We start from the raw sequence: 14,874 nt of genomic DNA, 5'->3' as shown, positions 1-14,874 counted from the left end.
ATGCGTGTGCCGCCTAGGGCGCGCTCTTTCTGGGAAAACTGCAACGAGGCCAATTTCGCCGATATATCTCAATATAAAAAGTCGTAACGGAAATATACGGTTGCTTGCAACCAAGTGTAATAAAGATCTAGGCTCTAGACACCTGTGAGCCTTGATGTAAATTCACTTTTGTACGATTCATCTAGACTATGGATTCAATGCATTTATGATGCATACAAACACAATAAAATATACACTCTGATGAAGATTAATAGAATTTCTAATACAATTTTCCACTTAGCAAACACCGTAATTGTGAAAATAAACTTTTGTTCGTAATAGAGTTGCGCGTTACATTGTGATACATTTATAGGGCCGTCAACGCTTTTTTTCTTATTAGCTACACTGCTTGGAATACTACAAAGTTTACTTTTTAATATGATTTACTTCCGCCCAGAGAAAATCGTAAAGTTGAGTGTATTTCATTGCGGGCCGGAAATATATGACCTCTTAATGCAGCCGTGTGTACTCGTACACGGTATATCCATTTAACGGAATGAAAAGATGGTATTTCGTTACTCATTTCAGAAGTTCTACCTCGAACCCAGTATACCAGGTAGGAAATAAATGTAATTGCGCGGTCTGGCGAATGCACAGCACAACGGTATCAAGGAACCGAGGTGATATACAGTGGACTCGGATAGGATCCTACCTTGTTAATTGGACTCGGTACGATGATGCTGCCGCGCGAATTGTTCGCCACGAAATTACTTCGATATGTCGTCGTTGTCGTCGTTTTGTAGGATGTTGCAGCGTTATCTGGGACTGCACGAATTTTCTTTCTTCGGGTTCGTTACGATCTTGCCAGCGGCGGTTAAACCGTTAACACCGGCACACTACGCGAAACAAATCAGCAACCGAACGTGCATCCGGTCATAATTACTGCGCACACAGCGCTAAAATTTAAACGTAAAAATGTCAACGTAGTCCCCGAAGGAATTTAAAAAACGGACAGACTCCAATGTCACGTATCAGCTACAAATTACTGGCCTCATCGGACCGTAAAATAAATTTCACACCGATTCATTGGACGATTACATTTAATTGCGTCCAATTAAATCGCCATTCCAATTAAAATTGACGTGAACATGAGAAACTCATTACGATTTATTGGGCCATCGATAACGACCCATCTCGCTGTTCGTGGTCGATATATATCGCGAATAATCGATAGTGCTTCCCGGGAAAAATTTTACGCAACGTATTACCAAAGGTACTATTTTATAGTTTAATTATGGTAAATATTGAACATTCTAATAATAGCATTAACTGTTGCACTTTATCTGTGAGTAATTATTAAAGAAATACAAGTGAAAACGTTTAGTAACACTCAATACATTTGCCTTAAGTTTGTAGTTTAACCACTAAAATAGGTTATACGAAAAAAAGCTAGTACATTTTTATTTAATTTGAAATTACACAATTACACCTTGCCCACTTCGAATACGCTCCTAAGAAAAGTTGGTAAATGTTTACAAACGATTCTTCGATTTTCACCACATACTTATAAATGCTTAAATAGTTCATTGACTAGTCGGTGGAGATTCACCATTGTCATATTGGCTCTTATTCCTTAATAGATATCCAGCTAGAAAGCTGATAGGATCGGCAGGTCTTTCCTTGGCTAAACTGGACAGTGCTTGTAGCAGGATTGGCACTACCGTCTGATCGAGGTACTGCCTTGTTGGAAGAGATTGCACTTCAACGCGCGACTTCTTTGGTGCCACACCAGTCAAATCAGAATCTTTATTCATTGCTAGTGTCCTCTGCAAAGGTAAGAAACAATTCCATGTTACTATACATTTTAAACATCTTTGTGGACGCTTTCTCAATAATGTTTATTATAAATTATTGAAACCAAGAACATGATTCTCATAAGCATACGATTAAAGGTACAAACCAACTGAGTTGTACACATAATATATACACTTGACATGAATAAAAACAAACTGAAATTTCAATATAACAGCTGTCACTTAGATTGGCGGGAAATGTTAAAATTATTTAAAATGAACGGGTCTTTGTAAATTTTAACTTGCGAGATCAATCTTGCATGAAGGTAACGCACGATTTAGATCGTTAAACCACGAAATATTGGATGCACGAAAGAGTTAGAAGAAAACAAAAAATGTGGCAGGTTACACATCGATTTATAGGTTATCTAACTTACTTGCGTTGCTTCGCTCACGACATTGGTGAGGGGTTGTGCGGGCGTCGCCGGCTCGGTTCTTTCCTCCGTCGTGTTCTCTGTCGTTACGGGATCAACAGATTAATTAGGTTCGTTATTGTAACGAGTTTCCGTCCGAAACGTATTGGTGAAGGCTACCTATTAAACCATAAAAAGCAAAATAAACGGATACCTACCACCGCCGGACGCCATCGTGCAAACAAATGATACTACCAACTACGGCGACTTATCACTGCACGAGCGCTATTCAAATGTCACCACACGAACGAACTTCGACGCGGTATCTGTGAAAAATCCTTCAAAATTCATACAATTACGATTAAATGACACGTTGTTTTTGTAGTACTTTACTATAGGCTTTAATAGTTTCTCACATAGTATTAAATGCGTTCAAAAAATGACTCTAAGGTAGTATTTAAACATTCAAGAAATGATCCCAGGTGGACCAGCACTGATAGGTATTTAGATATTTGCAAGAAAGGACAACCAAATCTTGTTTTTTTTTTAGTTTTATTTATTTAACGTAAAATTAGACGCTACGACTTTGGTACAAAAACATAAAACAGTGGTACTGAGGAAACGGTGTACTGTGAGCGGATCCTCGAGTCCCTACGAACACGGAGAAATACGAGTATCGTTGTACGTGAATGTAAAACTTACGGCCAATTTAAAGGCGAGCACAGAGCGCAACAGAAGGGTACAAATGACGAAAGGTCCCGAGTCTGCTTGCAACCGAGAAGAGAAAACGATACGCGCCCCGTCGAAGGTGAAGCTCGAAGAACCGCCCCGTTTATTCCACGAAACGAACATCCATTATTCCAATGAATAAAGCATAATATATGTATAATGTATAACGCGGACGGCGGCACCGACCGTATTGTTTCACAGCATCTTCAAGAAAAAGTAACGTTAAACCTTGCGAAGTAAAACGATTCCAGATCGATCACACAAACCATAACGACAAACGAGATTAATTCCCCGATGGATAAATAGAAGAAAGCTATGCGACATACCGCGGACATCACGTTTTCATTTCATGTTTTCGATTCTCTTATTTTAATTGCCGACTGTCGCGTGCGCACGCCGGACAGTCGATTGCGCACGTTTAATATCGAATAAGTTAAATATCTGTCGGTTTCTCGTCTTCTTCTTCGTTTCATTTTCAATCGCGTAAAATTCCAAAAGCTTCAAAAGCGAAAAGCCCCCGCGAGCGTTAAGTTAAAACGTGATATACATCGTAAAAGGTGACTTGGATATGGCTACATTTAAAGTGGTAGTGTGGAGCGCGATCGTAAACACCTACACGAGACACGAGACTTTTGCGCAGCCTTTAAAATCACATCGATGAGTAAAAAGTGCGTCGGCGAGCCGAGTTGCAGGCCAGCGATACGAATTGGGAGGGTAGGAAGTCCTCGATCGCCATTGAAATGAGGAGAGACAAAGAGAGATAGAGAAAAAAAGTGAAACGTTCACGGCCAAAGCACCCCAGCAGTGCCAACGTCGTCCACGACGAGGCATCTCTTTAGCCGTGACATCTCCACGACTGGTGTACCACTCGTGCATCGCCTCGGCAAATAAATGCGACACCTAGACATACCTACTTACAACGTATGTGTATGAACGTCAATGTATACATATATATATATTTATATATTTGTATATATCTAAATAGTGTTGTCATAAAAACGAGCTATGAGACACGCGCCGTGACCGTATCCTGGCGTTGCATCGAGCAAAACAGGGGATCCCATATATCCAGGAAAACATGTTTGACTTTTTTGCTTTTCTCTTATTCTTATTCTTTCTCGTTAGCACGCCACGCGAACTATTCTTTTTTTCTTATTATTTATTGTTCATTTACCGTCCAAGCTCGACGCGTCGCCGTTCAACGAAAGAGAAACGGCGCACCTCGCGACCATATCCGTCCGGCTTAAAAGCTACTTACGTTTAAATCGGTTTGAATTGCTTACACGTTATAATATCATCGTCGTATTATCGTTAAATTCACGTTAATTGATCGAGATTAGCTTGCAGGATATATGTGTGTGTACAGCGGACTAAATATCATATAGGACGATTAAAAAATCGACAGCGAGCGTGGTGTGTGTGTGTGTGTGTATGTGTTTGCTTGCTTGCGGTTTTAATAATTTTTTCAAATTCGCTCGCGGCGTTACTGTGGTGCTGCGAATCAGCTGAAATTTCATACGATCGTGTTCTCCCAAAAGTGCGTTTACGTGTGTATAATGTGTTAGCGTGCCGCGATTCCTTCCTACGGACAGTCGATCGGTTTTGTTCCGCGAGGGTTCGGAAGAAGTTTCGGTAGACGCGACCACGACCACCACCACGGCATCGATGCGATCTTGCCTGTTCCTCTGAACCTCTACTACTTGCTACGTACGACGACTACGACGACGACGCACTCTCTGCGACACTGTCGCAAATAACACCGCTACCAGAACTTGCTCTCCGCGAACGTCGAGACTCAAGATCGTCGATCACCGAAAAAGGGGGACACAACCTTCGTTACGAAAATTATAAATCGTATATATGTATATGTATGTATGTATAATATCATTATATGTGTATGTTCGTATAATATCATAATGCCTGCGGGGAGCGGCAGTGTGGCACAACCATGACTTAAAAAAGCGAATAACTAATATATTCATCTCGTGTTTTAATTCCCGTGACTCGTGGCGCTTGGAAGCGACAATCGTAACCTAGGACACATCTCGCGAAGACCCCCGTGTGTGTGTGTGTACGTGTGTGTGTATACGTGTTTGTATAAAGAATTCATCGTCGCTGAGAGCACGCGTCGCGGGCCGAATCCTCTCTGTCGCGGTTTCTAAACCATCCACGAACATGCCCGAGTGTGTCCGCCATCTTGGAGAACGGGACACCTCGCGGCACGATCGATGTAGGGTCTGTCGATCGTGATTACGGATCGTCGACGCGATACCCGTCTCTCGCAAGTAAATGTTCCCTTCCTCCTCGTCCAGTTCGGCAGTCAATTAATTTGGCAGTTTCGTCATCTGGCCTTGTCGACGGTTGAGCAACAAGAAATGAGCGATCGAATGATTAAGAACGAATGCGAGATCGAAACAAGAGAAAGGCCAAAAAACCGGTGTAAAATGATATGGTCGTGGACGAAGAGGAACAACGGTCCCTTGAAGAGACCAAGTATCGCCGTCGATAGTGACGATCGGTTATTGTTCTTCTGTTTCAATTCAGTTGCGAAACCGTTCGACGAGCATACACTTTACGCGGCAGACCGAATCTGTGTCTACTCGCGACGATGTGGTGATTTTAATCGTAAATCGTTGCAATTTGGACCGACGACAGCACCGGGGGAAGAGTTAGCGTGCGCACTCGTTCCGCTTCTCTCGAATCTTCGACCACTGGCGACGAGAGAGACGGAAGACCACGGAAGATGATTTACAGGTTACACTGCCACAGTATCGTAGGGTGTGAGGAGTCCCCCGTGACCGCCGTGGCTGGCGGCGGTTTGCCGGCCGGGGGCTTCGTTTCTGCAACAGGCAGTTCAGATTTTTAATCTTCCTCGGGATACACACTCTCGTGGTCCCTGTTTATTTTTTTTTCCAATCGGTGCCCACTCTAAACGCTAATCCACGTGCAGACGCTCTCGCGATTTTCGACGGGGCGACTGGATTGCATCTAAACAACAGCAACTAAAATATTCTGCACGTGGCACATCGACGCATGCAACTAGCTGCACTCGAGTAGTATACACTTATATAAGACGAACTATAGCATTAATAAATACGAGAATGGAAACGTTTTCCATTTTTTTTTTTTGTAGCGTAGGTGGTTAATGGTTAGTAGCACCAGCAGCAATGGCGGCAGGATCTGTAGCAACGGCGGGAACTGCGGCGGAAACAAACTTGATGCCGATCGTGTATATATACACGAGTCGACGGTGATCTAGTAAACTTATTAGTGTTCAAACCAAGGATATCACATTTAGCCGGTTATCACCGTAATCGCATGCAAACACATGATGATACAACAAGCGGTTTTACGACCCAGGTAGAGATCTCGTTGGTACGGAAGCAATTCGCTGTCGAAGCATTGACTGACCTATTCTCGTGGCCACAAACAAAAAATAAACTAACTAAGAACAGATTCAACGCAGCTTCTAAAGCTTTCTCAAGATCATCTCTAACGCGGACTTGCCGGTTGCGGGAAGTGCACCCTGCTTTTGTAAAATTATTGATTATAGTCTAACGAACTTACGGCTTCCTGCGTAAAGAGTCATGAAACAAGAAAAAGTCAGAGATAACGTTAAGTAGGTTGTCGAAAAGAGTTGTTCAGTTGTTCGTTTGCGGAACCACTGTGCACTCGATCACCATTATCATTTCGATGCTATACCCACGGTACTTGTAACGTTACTCGAAGCCAATTCAAAGTGAACTCGACACCAATAACAAACGGACTACAAATTTACAGACAGAGATGCGTGGTCTAGCGAAGAATCACCGCGAAAAGTAAATAGTGAACGATCGTGAATAGCGAGAAGTAGTCGAGCTGACTAAACAAAAGGGAGAATCAGGCCAATTTACGTTCGAGAAAAGTCAATGATAGGTTCTCGAGGCAGAAAATCGCTCGAGACACAGCGGCAAGGAACGGTGACACGGTTCGTTCTCGAATCGTTCACCGTTAACCAAACACACTCGATCTCTACTGACCTCTCTATGAGTTTACGCATCTCCTCGGTGGTCATGCCGTCCTTGCAGCGAGCATTCACTGAAATAGAAAAACACACGGCACGATTGTACACAACGGTAAACTACTACGACGACACGTAGCATGCAATCCGTGGGTGAAGCTAAACGATTAGATTACACAGACTCCGGAGCGAGTGCGTCTCGTTCATTCTTGTACGACAACGACACTCGCTCGGCATGCCTATTAATTCGCCTATTGCGTAAGAACGAGCAACGGGAAGAGATCGAGAGCGAACGGAACGCGTCGACGTCGACAGTGGATCGACGCGAACGGAAGCGACATCGACGTTGTTCGTCACTTCGGCTTCGTGTCATCGTCAACTTCGACTACGCCTGGGCGTTCAACCCTCTCGTCCCTCACTCGATCGCGGTGCTTTGTACTGACCGCCATAGTTGCGGTTCACGAGCTGATCGCGATCACATTCTGCTTCGCTGATTTCGTTGCTCTCTTTGCTGTCGTTGAAGCTGGAATTGTTCTGATCGTGGTTCCTTGGCGGGGGTGGTGGTGGTTCGGGTGATCCGGAAACGGGAATGTTGCGCGCCGAGCCTACGCTGCGACGTCCGACAGAACCGCGGGATCCGTAATGATCGTAGGGAGCACCGTATTGTCCGTATTGCGAGCCGTATTGATCCTCTTCCGGTGCGCAGTTTGCTGGGTCGTCGTATTCGGGTGAAAAGACGTTATGGGTGCCGCTGCCGCCTCCTTGGGATGGTACACGGGAGTAGCGTCCGTTTTGACGGGGCTGAAGCAAGTAGAATATCAAAATTAGTTGAGCCCTCCTTGAATAATAAATTGTTACGAGAACAGTAGTGTTTCCAATACCATAGACTGAGATCCAGAACGGCTATGGGCAGAAGCGTTTGTAGGGTGTCCAACAGGTGGTCCCATGGTGCCAGAGTGTCCGTTTCCAGGATGAGGGAAGGTCTGGAATTGCATAGCCTTGCTGGGGTCCATTTCCTCGCGGAATCCAAGTAAGTGGAAGGTCGCGTACGGGCAGATCTCATCCTCCATGCCTGAAAGAAACGATCACTCAGGGTAGACACTGTCATTTTAGAACGAATCCAGCTACTCTATTTATTGTACAAGATTATCTCGGTGCGTCAATGGCATTAGGATCTTTCCTTCTTTCGGCGAAACGCCTCTGAAACACGAGAGAATCTCACGCAGATGGGTTAAGACGCATGCGACATCACGACTATCACTAGAAATCATCGAGAGTACCTACGTATTACACATTCTTATGTTCTTTCCTCTTCTCTCGTTCTTGCTTCAAGGAGAAACATTCGGTAGGGGAAGTGTCATGCACTGTTAGTCTTATGATTAATGAGAAACACACCGGTCCTGCAACGTCCGCTCGATGCTTTCAAATCAGTCACAGATACGAAAGAGATAGATGTTCAAGTTCAAAGTATACAGGATGAGGCACCTAACACAAGCCATCTGAATATCTCAAGTTTGGTCTGACACATTTTTTCTATCACCAATAACAGCCGAGATATTCAGGTGACCTGATTTAGGTGCCTCACCGTGTATACAATTTTGCGACTTCAAGGCACGATGTATAAGTTCGAAACACGAGTGGACGATTAGTCCCGTAGAGAGAATGATGGAATGGAATCGAGAGATATGTTTTTTCTATGAGTGCGACGTGTTATATGTTTGCGAAATAAACGGGGTGCCAGCGCAAGCATGCGAGGGCGTGCAACATTAAAAGAGGGTGTAGAGGTCGCCACGAGACGGCGAGAACCGTGCGGAACGGTAGAAGACTTACGAAGACCGACCGCAGCAGCTGCAATTGGGGGGCCACGGTTTAGTATTTGTGGTCTCGCGGATAAACGAAGCCCTCGTCACGGCGAGACGAAGTAATTACGAGGTGCTTCGTTTCGGGTCTTTAACTACTTTTTACCAACCTCTGTGGGGTAGAGCCTCGGCACTGCCCATACGCGGCGGCGGTGGACATCTTCGGTTCGGCGGATAATGATTCAACTCCTCGTACATATGCCGTCTCGGATCCCACGTCGAGTGACTCCTTATCGAGCCTGTTCCACCTATCGAACATATACTACAAAGGTCGTACGACTCGCTGACGCTTACCAAGACTCGGGTATTGGCTCGCTGCCATTTTCAGGTGATTGTATCGTTTCGCTGGGGATACTGGGGTCATCGGTGATCACGGTACCATATACGTACATGGACACTTGGTACGCGGAGCGGTGTGATAAGCGCAAATCAAGGGGTGAAATTTTACCGTCATCGTAGGACATACATCTCGATACTTATATAGAGAAGAAACATTTTGAAGCGAGGCAAACAACGAAACAGAGAATAATTCGCAATGCCTATAATGAACGCGTGTAGGTATGGTGTTTGGGTGTATAGAAGATAGAATAGATACGGTGAATTTTGGCTTTCGAAATGATGATTCGCTTTTTTCTTTAAGGATATTATCGAGTAAAGGGTTTTCGTATCTGTTCTACCCGCTATTCGTGTGTTTGCTCGGTATCGAATTCGAGACTGTCTGGCAGTGGTGAAGTCTAACGTGTTTTCTGTGCGATCCGTATGTGTCGCGTAAAATAAAAACGGTAACACTATCGTGCCGATGCGACAACATCTAAACAATTAAATGGAATTCAGCTAAAAAAAATCATATTGTTGGCAGTTGTGGCTTACTTATCACTGTACCTCGCTTGATGCGATCGCAGGTGTTATAGTTGGATCCGGGTACGGGGGGCAGTTTACGGTTCGGGGGCGCGATGTAGCCGAGTTCGTCGCGAAGATCGGGCCTGCGTTTGTCGAGGGTAGCTCCGCCAACTCCGGTTTGCTGATACACCACATCGTCTGAAAAGAATCGATTCGCGTTAATTGCATCAGTCATAAATTAATTGTTTCGGTATTTGATACTTGATTGCACTGTCGGTCCACCGACACCTACGACAGGAAAATGGGTGAAAATCATTATTTTCCAAAAGTAGGTCGGCAAACTTGTGGATCGATCATCAGAAAAAGAACATTCTCGAGACTTATTCCTCCTCACGGGAATCGAAATTATAATCCGCTGTAAATCGTTCTGTATCCTACAGAGAATATTATCTTACTGATAATCATCCAACTTGTCAGTGACTTAGCTAGTTAAAAAAATAAAAAAAAGGTTGGTATACATTGTCCCTCGTAATATTTCTCGTCGGCTGATGAGATACCTCTCAGCCGTGTTTGTTCCGGGCCTCGAGTTCGCCTCGAAAGCGCGACGCAAATCACCGCTATCCCTACAATAGTCACTATAACCGTGGCTCCAACCGGCACCACAACGTTCACGTCGAGCCAGCTCGGTAACCAGGGGAAATAACGTCTTACGTCGGTGTTGTCGGTGTTACCTCCGTTCCGTACAGGTGGTGCGATCGTACCTGTTCGTCGCGATACAGTAACAGAAAAAAGAAAAATAGCTCTTAGTTACCTTTATCGCTACCATGGACCTTTCCTCTCAGAACGCAGATCACGATGAGGGCAACGATTGTTACGAGACCAGATGCCGCCACGGGTACGACCAGATTCAAGTTAGCCATAAGAATTTTCATCCGATCCTCGTCGTTGCCGCCACCGTTCACGTCCGGTAGCTCGCGGGCCGGTGCAATGGTGCCTGGAACAAAAATTAAGGCGACCATTCAATCCAGCCACCATTAGCACCGGCTACGAGTGCCCTGGCTTTCGTAACCACCCCTACTTACCTCCAGTTACGGTTAACGTCGCGAATTCGTACTCGGCCACCGCGAAACCAGCGTTATTGTGCGCAGTGACACGTAAATGGTACCAGCTGGCAGGGTCCAGATCCAGAACGACAAAGTTTCCGCTGGGTTTCACGTTGTTCGATACCTGATTCCATTCCTGTTGCTGCCTGAATCGTATCGAACGCATACAATTAATTTTCAATCGGATCCAAGGGACCTCAGTTCCTCTGTACACGGTGCTCTCTTACTTTTTCTTGTGTTCGACGACGAAATAGAGCATAGGGCAGCCACCATCGGACCAGGCGCTCAAGTGAAGGGTAATGCTGTTCGTGGAGACTTCGATGAACCTTGTGGCCTCAGGGATGATCGGTTTCGAGCCCTTGGTACGAGTGTTGAGCATGTCAGACGGATCACCAGTGCCAATTCTATGGAATATATCAAACATTAGAATTTCTATTTTGCTAAATAATATATACACTAGCAAATGGAACACGGAGGTTACAAATAAGTACCCGTTGTAAGCAGTAACGTAGATCTGATATCTCGAGCCACACAACAAGTTCTCCAGAGTGTATTTTTGAGCCGTAGAGCTGATCTGTGCGGTCGCCCATTCACCGAACTCGGGCTTGTAGTGAATCGTGTATCCGTGGATCGGAGCGTTGTCAGTGGGATGAGGGCGAAGTTTCATTGTCAACGAGTTGGTGGTCGTAGCGGTAAGGGTCACTTGTGGCGAGTGAGGTGGAGCTACAACGTAACATCGAAATTCCATCATTCATCCTTCTGTCTCATTGAAAACCAAACTGATCAATAAATCTCATCGATCTTACCGTGAACGATAAGCTGATGGGTGACAGTGTCGTGACCAAATGAATTCTCAACGTAGCAAGAATATTCTCCAGCATCAGTACGATCCACTTCCTTGATGAACAGAGATCCTTCGGGCAATTGTCGCAGTCTGTCGCTCGGTTGGAGAACGGCACCTCGTACTTTCCATGTCACTTCCGGTGCTGGTACTCCGACAGTAAGGCAAGGTAGTTTGACGTCCTCTTTGTAGGTAGCCGTGAATTTATCGTCGAATGATGCGATCTTTGCCGGAACTGAAATTCATGATCATCTTTCAGTAAAGTATAAGGTCATAAGAATGAGTAACAGGAAGTGAGGGGGTACCTCGAACGCTCGGTGCCAAAGATACAATTTTGGAAGCTTCTCCCTCGCCGATGTTTGTGCTAGCGGTTACCCAAAAGTCGTATCTGCGTTGCTTGTCCAGTCCAGAAGCCTCGTGAGTCAATTGGTTCGGTGGCACTTTCTGGCTAGTCGGTTCCTCGGTGTTGTCTGCCTTCGTGTAGACGGTATACTGGGCGATTACTCCGTTAGGTTGGCTTGGTGGGCGCCACGAGACCAGGATCGATTCGGCAGACATAACCAGAGCTTTGATCGCAATGGGTGCTTCGGGGGCTGTAAATACAAAGTATAAATTATGTTAAACATACTAACTCACTCTGTGAACAGTCACAGAAGCTGTCACCCACCATCTTGTTCAGTTTGACAGTGGATCGGTGCAGATTTAACGCCATCGCCGCCAGATGTGAAAGCCAGAACCTGCATACTGTAGTTGGTGTACTTCTTCAGTCCGTGTAAAATCGTTTCACTGGAGGAGGTGATCTTGGTGTCCTTGGTGTTCTCGTCGTACCAGGTGTCAGATGGTCCATAAATAACCTGAAATTAATCACTGTAGACTCTACTGGAACTTTTAACCAATATATCTGAAGTATACTAACTTTGTATCCGGTGATGACTCCGTTGGCAGCGCTCAGTGGGGGTGACATCCAGGAAACTCTGATTGTCTGAGACGTGAGGGTAGTGCAGGTGGTATCATGTGGTGGTTGTTCAGGTACTCCCTCGGCAGTATGTTGTCTTCTTTCCTCGCTCATTGGTCCCGATCCAACTTTATTGAACGCTTGAACGACGACGCTGTACTGGGTGTAGGTTTTAAGATTCATGATCTGCAAGTGGTGTTCCTTTCCATCTTCTTTGGAGAAGTCAACAGTCTCGAACATGTACGGTTTGTCGGAGGAAGATAGTTTGTAACCAACATAGTATCCAAGAATCTCGCCGTTCCAGTCCTCGCGTGGGGGTGGTTTCCATGTTACCTGAACAGATGCGCATTGAACCGATGGTAATCTCACTCATCTTCGAGTTAATCATGAGACACGCTACCTTTAATGTGTGCTGGTCAAGTGCATCAACGCGAACGGAGGTTGGTGGTCCAGTGGGTGCTTCCTCGGCAGTTATAATGGTAACGGTGTCAGACGGATCGGATGCGCCAATTTCGTTCTCAGCAACGATTCTGAGGTGGTAAGTGGTGGCGGGTCTCAGATTGAAAACTCCAGCGACGTTCTGTTGCGATCCGGGTACAAGTACTCTATCAATGTCAGTTTCCCAAGAACCCTTGCTGATCTTGTACTCGATTACGTAGCGTTTGATGGGACTGTTGCCGTCGTAGGGTGCTGCCCAGGACAATTGAACCGAACGTCCAGATTTGTCGAGTACTTTCAGGCCGTATGGAACTTCAGGAACCTCTGTAACGGATATCCGGTTCGTTATTACATCAAACATAATGACCCATCCACTTCAATTATTTCAGAATCGAACCTTGAACGATCATGTTGATGCTGGTGTCGTCGCTTCCGAAGGCATTGGTGGCCACACAGGTGAACAGGGCAGAGTCACTCCTCTCGGTTCTCTTGATGCTCAGGTCGGACAACACTCCATTAGCCAGAATCTCCTCTCGGATAGTGTAACGAGAATCGCTCTTCGGGTCCAGCCTCTTGTTGTTCATATTCCATAGAATGCCAATGGGTTTCTCGCCTTGCGCCTCGCATTGCAATACAGCCGGTTCTCCTCGTCGTGCAGTCTGATTCTTCAGTTTGATCTCAAAGTGGGGTGGTGCTGCAATTAAAACAGTCATATTTCATATTGTTCCTCTACGTTAGATAGAGATTCGAAGAACTGAACGGAACATACCCTGAACAGAGATGAGAATAACAGCCGAGAGTCCTGAGCCAATTCCGTTCACAGCTTCGCAGAGATAGTAGCCTTCGTTTGTCTTCTGAATGTTGTTAATCGACAAGGTTCCGTCCTCTACGCTAATGTCTGGGTTGCTCAGTTTCAAGTCCGTGTAATCGCCTGGTGTATCCCCTACGAAAAAACGATAAAGAGCATCGGTAAGTTTACGTATTTCAACGTGACTGTTGATATAAATATAATTACCAGCTGCTCTCTTCCATGTGACTTGAGGCTTGGGGAAACCGTCGGCTTTGCATTCGACACGCGCGTCAGATCCCTGAGCGAATGCCTTATCGGTAGGTTCCAGGATCCAGCGGGGTGGTACTGTTACAGAACGAACGGGTTATTCAACGTGCTCTCCGGGCGCATCCACCAATCGGCAGTTAATCCGGGAGACAGTCGCATCGTGAGCTCGAGTCTCCAGAATTCTTCTGGAAGGACTTCTGCATTATTATTTTACATTGTGCAATCCGAACGTTTTGTTTTCTTCGCGGCCGTCCTTAGGAGACTGGAGTCACGACAATCGGTTTCGCCGCGTGCTGAGCGAAACGCGACTCTCTCCCGCAACTGCGGCAAACATTGCGATGATTCGACATGCGGGAGATACTTGAGATGATTATGCGGGTGACTACTGCACACGAACAGAAATAAAGAAGGTCAACAGGCATATAGAGAGAGAGAGACTGCGGTCGCGGGCTCTGAAGGAGCTCGCGCAACGCGTCCATGCAAGAGACACTACCCATGATACTCGAGCACGGTCCATCATGCTGCTGGCACCGTTCGTGAAAAGTGATCTTTAGGGTTAGTCTAGCGGGGGAGGGTAGAAAGGCATGCGTGTTAGAAAAATATCGACTATTGCTACGTATGCATGTACACAAAATGAACGAGGCGAGACGTGTGGTGAGAGGCGTGAGGTGGGGTGGGGGCAAGGTGAGGGGCTAAGGTGTTCTTTCTAGGTGGTGACGAAGGCACAAGGTCGAGAGGGTTGATTGGATGGTCGGTCGGTCATCTTGGAACAAGGAGACACGTTGTAGCGCGACGGGGGTACGGTGAGGCGTTTTGAAATCGACACTCGAACAAGTAATCACGAGAGACACAACAGCTATCGATCGT

At 45.7% G+C, this 14,874-nt stretch overlaps 2 protein-coding genes across 3 annotated transcripts in view; both read right to left on the bottom strand.

The window, feature by feature from the left end:
* Nucleotides 1-1,476: 1,476 nt before the first annotated feature.
* LOC107192238 (protein dpy-30 homolog) lies at nt 1,477-2,419 on the bottom strand. Of its 2 annotated transcripts, XM_015581450.1 has the most exons (3): nt 2,404-2,419; nt 2,210-2,286; nt 1,477-1,805 (listed from the first exon to the last, which is right to left on the bottom strand). In XM_015581450.1, the coding sequence occupies exons 1-3, from the start codon at nt 2,417-2,419 to the stop codon at nt 1,563-1,565; spliced, it is 336 nt and encodes a 111-aa protein (XP_015436936.1). In that variant the 3' UTR covers nt 1,477-1,562. The 2 variants fall into 2 exon arrangements, with proteins under 2 accessions (XP_015436936.1, XP_015436937.1); XM_015581451.1 differs by lacking the exons at nt 2,210-2,286; nt 2,404-2,419 and adding an exon at nt 1,940-1,983.
* A 3,239-nt stretch (nt 2,420-5,658) lies between these two features.
* The window catches only part of LOC107192198 (Down syndrome cell adhesion molecule-like protein Dscam2), a 56,373-nt gene continuing 47,157 nt past the window's right edge, over nt 5,659-14,874 (bottom strand). The window contains exons 10-27 of the mRNA XM_015581405.1: nt 13,966-14,085; nt 13,720-13,893; nt 13,348-13,644; nt 12,913-13,274; nt 12,474-12,845; nt 12,225-12,411; nt 11,863-12,150; nt 11,523-11,792; nt 11,208-11,439; nt 10,944-11,120; nt 10,696-10,862; nt 10,425-10,607; nt 9,644-9,811; nt 8,884-9,012; nt 7,796-7,986; nt 7,358-7,715; nt 6,934-6,991; nt 5,659-5,754 (exon numbers count right to left, since the gene is read on the bottom strand). Coding sequence (XP_015436891.1) covers nt 5,670-5,754; nt 6,934-6,991; nt 7,358-7,715; nt 7,796-7,986; nt 8,884-9,012; nt 9,644-9,811; nt 10,425-10,607; nt 10,696-10,862; nt 10,944-11,120; nt 11,208-11,439; nt 11,523-11,792; nt 11,863-12,150; nt 12,225-12,411; nt 12,474-12,845; nt 12,913-13,274; nt 13,348-13,644; nt 13,720-13,893; nt 13,966-14,085 — 3,818 coding nt within the window. The 3' untranslated portion in view covers nt 5,659-5,669. The remainder of the gene's footprint in view (nt 5,755-6,933; nt 6,992-7,357; nt 7,716-7,795; nt 7,987-8,883; nt 9,013-9,643; nt 9,812-10,424; nt 10,608-10,695; nt 10,863-10,943; nt 11,121-11,207; nt 11,440-11,522; nt 11,793-11,862; nt 12,151-12,224; nt 12,412-12,473; nt 12,846-12,912; nt 13,275-13,347; nt 13,645-13,719; nt 13,894-13,965; nt 14,086-14,874) is intronic.

Source organism: Dufourea novaeangliae, unplaced genomic scaffold (assembly GCF_001272555.1).
Source record: "Dufourea novaeangliae isolate 0120121106 unplaced genomic scaffold, ASM127255v1 scaffold299, whole genome shotgun sequence".
Classification (NCBI taxonomy): Eukaryota; Metazoa; Arthropoda; class Insecta; order Hymenoptera; family Halictidae; genus Dufourea; species Dufourea novaeangliae.
This window is presented reverse-complemented; position numbering and strand designations above follow the sequence as displayed.

What these genes read in the sequence shown, in the direction of transcription:
- LOC107192238 (XM_015581450.1), bottom strand. An exon ending in TCGTGAGCGAAGCAACGCAA is followed by an intron (nt 1,806 to 2,209) that starts GTAAGTTAGATA and finishes TTACCTTTGCAG; the next exon opens with AGGACACTAGCAATGAATAA.